The sequence below is a fragment of the Epinephelus moara genome, chromosome 20, assembly GCF_006386435.1.
Source record: "Epinephelus moara isolate mb chromosome 20, YSFRI_EMoa_1.0, whole genome shotgun sequence".
Taxonomy (NCBI): Eukaryota; Metazoa; Chordata; class Actinopteri; order Perciformes; family Serranidae; genus Epinephelus; species Epinephelus moara.
Window position 1 is genome coordinate 9,428,924 of NC_065525.1, and position 3,494 is coordinate 9,432,417.

A 3,494-nucleotide genomic window follows, 5' to 3' on the forward strand; every position below is an offset into this window, starting at 1 on the left:
CTGTATTAGTACCTATTTGGGCTCATATCCCTTTAAGAAGCGTGTTTAGTGGGCGTGGCGTGTATCCGTGATGTAACTACACGACACGCCCACTCTATGACTTAACGACTACACACCACGCCCCCTACCGTTTACGCCCCTCTCTTGCACACTGCAGACGGATACAGTTGCACAGAGGAGCCAGCCTCCTTCACTGTTCTTTCAACAGTCCAGTCAGACAGTCCTGTGTGTAACTGAGTAAGAGTAACATTACTACAGAATATGGCAGAAGAAGCTCCAGCTCCAGCCGCCGCGCCGGCCAAAGCCGCCAAGAAGAAGGTTACCAAACCGAGGAAGGCCGGTCCCAGCGTCAGCGAGCTCATCCTGAAAACTGTGGCTGCATCCAAGGAGCGGAGCGGCGTGTCTGCGGCCGCTCTCAAGAAGGCTCTGGTTGCCGGAGGCTACGATGTTGACAAGAACAAGTCCCGCGTCAACACTGCCATCAAGGCTCTGGTGGTTAAGGGCTCTCTGGTCCAGACCAAAGGGACTGGGGCCTCCGGTGATGTGACATCATTTAATGATGTCACATGAATGGATTAAAAGTTATATGACTACAAAAACAAAANGTTAAGGGCTCTCTGGTCCAGACCAAAGGGACTGGGGCCTCCGGTGATGTGACATCATTTAATGATGTGACATCATGACATCATGTGACATCATGTGACATCATTTAATGATGTCACATGAATGGATTAAAAGTTATATGACTACAAAAACAAAAGAAAACATTTTAAAAAATTAACCGGGAATTGAATTTCACAGAATTTTATTTTTAAAAAACACACATATCAACAGTTATCAGTTTATCTTTATTTTATCATGGAGGATTATTAGGCTATTCCTTTCTTTTCAATTCTGGCAGAAAACTATCTTGCCTCAAGTTGATCTTTGGCTGCTCCTGATTGGATGCTACCGTCAAAAAACAAAAGAAGAAGAAATAGTAGCATCTGATTGGTCGAGAGACTGACCAGAAGTCGTCATTGTTTACGTCAAGCCCATAGACTGTTTATAAAAAAGGTCAAGCCTCACAATGGAGGTCCGGTGTCATAATTTACACGATTTTAATCACAAAATGTAATATTTAATTACTATCGCGGAGTTATCACGGTGGATTTACTGTAGCCTAGGCTACGAGGTTCTTGGGAGAGAAAAAAAACCTCTGCACTTAACGGCTGGATTGAAAACTTTATCGAAAAGATTGTCCTGAGCCCACCGTAGATCGCCAAAAGAGTAAGCTTCTGATCACAATTTTCCCCATTAAGTTCCTTTGTGTGGTTTGGTGCGGGCTGCGGGGGAGAGCAGGATCTCCGCCGACAGAGAGATGATGTTGATTTGAGGGGGCGGCGGAGAGCCGGTTTCCTCTGCATTCACTTACATGACAACTTGACTTGAAAAAGAAGTCAATTTTCTGCTGCTGCCTCTTCCTTTTTGGCATCTCTGCCTCCTTCTTCTCTCTGTTGTGTGTCAGTGTTGTTCAATGTCAGCTATCGGTGAGTGACAAAAGCTCCAACTGACGTAACTTCAAATTACGCGGGCTGGCGACCGACGGCCAGTCGCGGACAACAGTCTGTGACTGGGTGAATGTCCGTTCAATTTGACCAATGCCTTTTCATGCAGCATAAGGGGGGGTGAGGTGCGCTCCATTTTTGTATGCTGGTGCACTGCCAGGGTGGGCAAACGGGTTTACCTTTGGAAAATATGGGGGGGATGAAATCATCTTGCTGTAAAAGTGGGGGTGTCAAAACACCCCCATCCCCCACGAAAGAGTGGGAAAGAGTGATGATCCAGTCTAAGAAGAAATAATGATAATAAACTGGGTCTTTTTACAACTGCTGTCATGAAACACATTGACTATAATTGTATTTACAGTCGTAGAAGCTACTTTAAGCTACTTTAAGTAGGCTATGAGTATTTTCATATTATAGGCTATTTCTGCATCTCTTTACTCCATTACATTTATCTGACAGCTTTAGTTACTTTGAAGACTTAAATGACTTATACAACATATCAACAAATAAATGATGAGGTATTATCAAGCTCAGAGACTCAGAGAGAGAACCTTTTATCTAAATTGTAGGCATTGTCCTTAAATCCATCTATTCAAGTGAAAAACCTGGGCGTTATTTTTGACTCTGAGCTTACTTTTATTCCACACATTAAGCATGTAACAAAAACAGGTTTTTATCATCTAAAAAACATAGCCAGAGTCCACCCTTTTCTCTCCAGAGCTAACACAGAGACGCTAATGCATGCTTTAATCTCCAGTCGTATTGATTACTGTAATGCCCTGCGTGCTGGTCTTCCCAAAAAAAGTATCTCAGGCCTACAACTTTTACAAAACTCTGCTGCACGCGTGCTGACGAAGACCAGAAGGCAGGCCCACATTACACCGGTTTTAAAATCACTGCATTGGCTCCCCGTGTCTTTCAGGATTGATTTTAAGGTTCTTTTAATGGTTTTTAAATGTCTTAATGGTCTTGGGCCTTATTATCTTACAGAATTGCTTGTATCCTATGAACCCTCGCAGACCCTGAGGTCCTCCGGCACTGGCCTCTTAATTATTCCTAAAGTCAGAACACGTGCTCAAGGTGAGGCATCTTTCCAGTATTATGGCCCCCGTCTGTGGAATGGCCTGCTGGAGGACCTGTGGGCTGCAGAGAATGGTGATATTTTTAAGAGCAGACTCAAGACCTACCTATTTTTCTTAGTTTACTGATGTTTTTTTGTCATTTTTAGTCTTTTACTGAGGTTTTAATATGATTCTTAGTCTTTTATTGATGTTTTATGTTATTCTTAGTTTTACTGTAGTCTTGATTGTTATTTCTTCCATCTATTGTTTACCATTTAATATTATATTTTAAATAAGATTAAAATATAATTTATATTCCTCAGTGGGGGGCCTCTGCACTGGGGGCTGTGATTGGCCCTGGCTGCTCTGACGCTGCCTCATGGCAGGGTTGGGGGGGGTCTGCACTCTGCCTATGTTGAAGTTGACTATAGGCCTGTTTCCACTGAAGAAGTTCCTGGTACTATTTGGGGGGCAGGAACTACTACAGGAACGTCCTCTCGCTCAGCCCTCTCAACCGCTGCGTCTCCACTGAGAGAGCGGAGTAGGAGGAAGGTTCCTGTAAACTTACGGGCTCTGGATGTGACGTAATCGTTGCGCGACCATTTTGGCCGGGGGATGTAGGGACGCCGTTAGCCGATAGCGGTGTCTGTAATAACTCACTAAATGGCCCGTGAAGAAAATATTTTTTCCAGTGGATGTCTTAGTTACAACATGATTGAGCTAAATGGAGTAGTTTCATGTCGTATCCGACAACGGGAGGCTTTTAACAGATGACGTCCTGATGTTAGCTTTGATGCTGCTGTTAGCTGATGCTTTTTAGACATCGTGATTTCCCATAACTGAATAAATACCACACATATCAACACAAAACTGCTTTGCTAGCTCA

General features: G+C 43.6%; 1 protein-coding gene across 1 annotated transcript in view; it reads left to right on the forward strand.

The window, feature by feature from the left end:
- Positions 1–225: 225 nt before the first annotated feature.
- Positions 226–3,494, forward strand: part of LOC126408233 (histone H1-like) — a 73,383-nt gene continuing 70,114 nt past the window's right edge. The window contains exon 1 of the mRNA XM_050073687.1: positions 226–318. Within this exon, the coding sequence (XP_049929644.1) occupies positions 262–318 (57 nt within the window). The 5' untranslated portion in view covers positions 226–261. The remainder of the gene's footprint in view (positions 319–3,494) is intronic.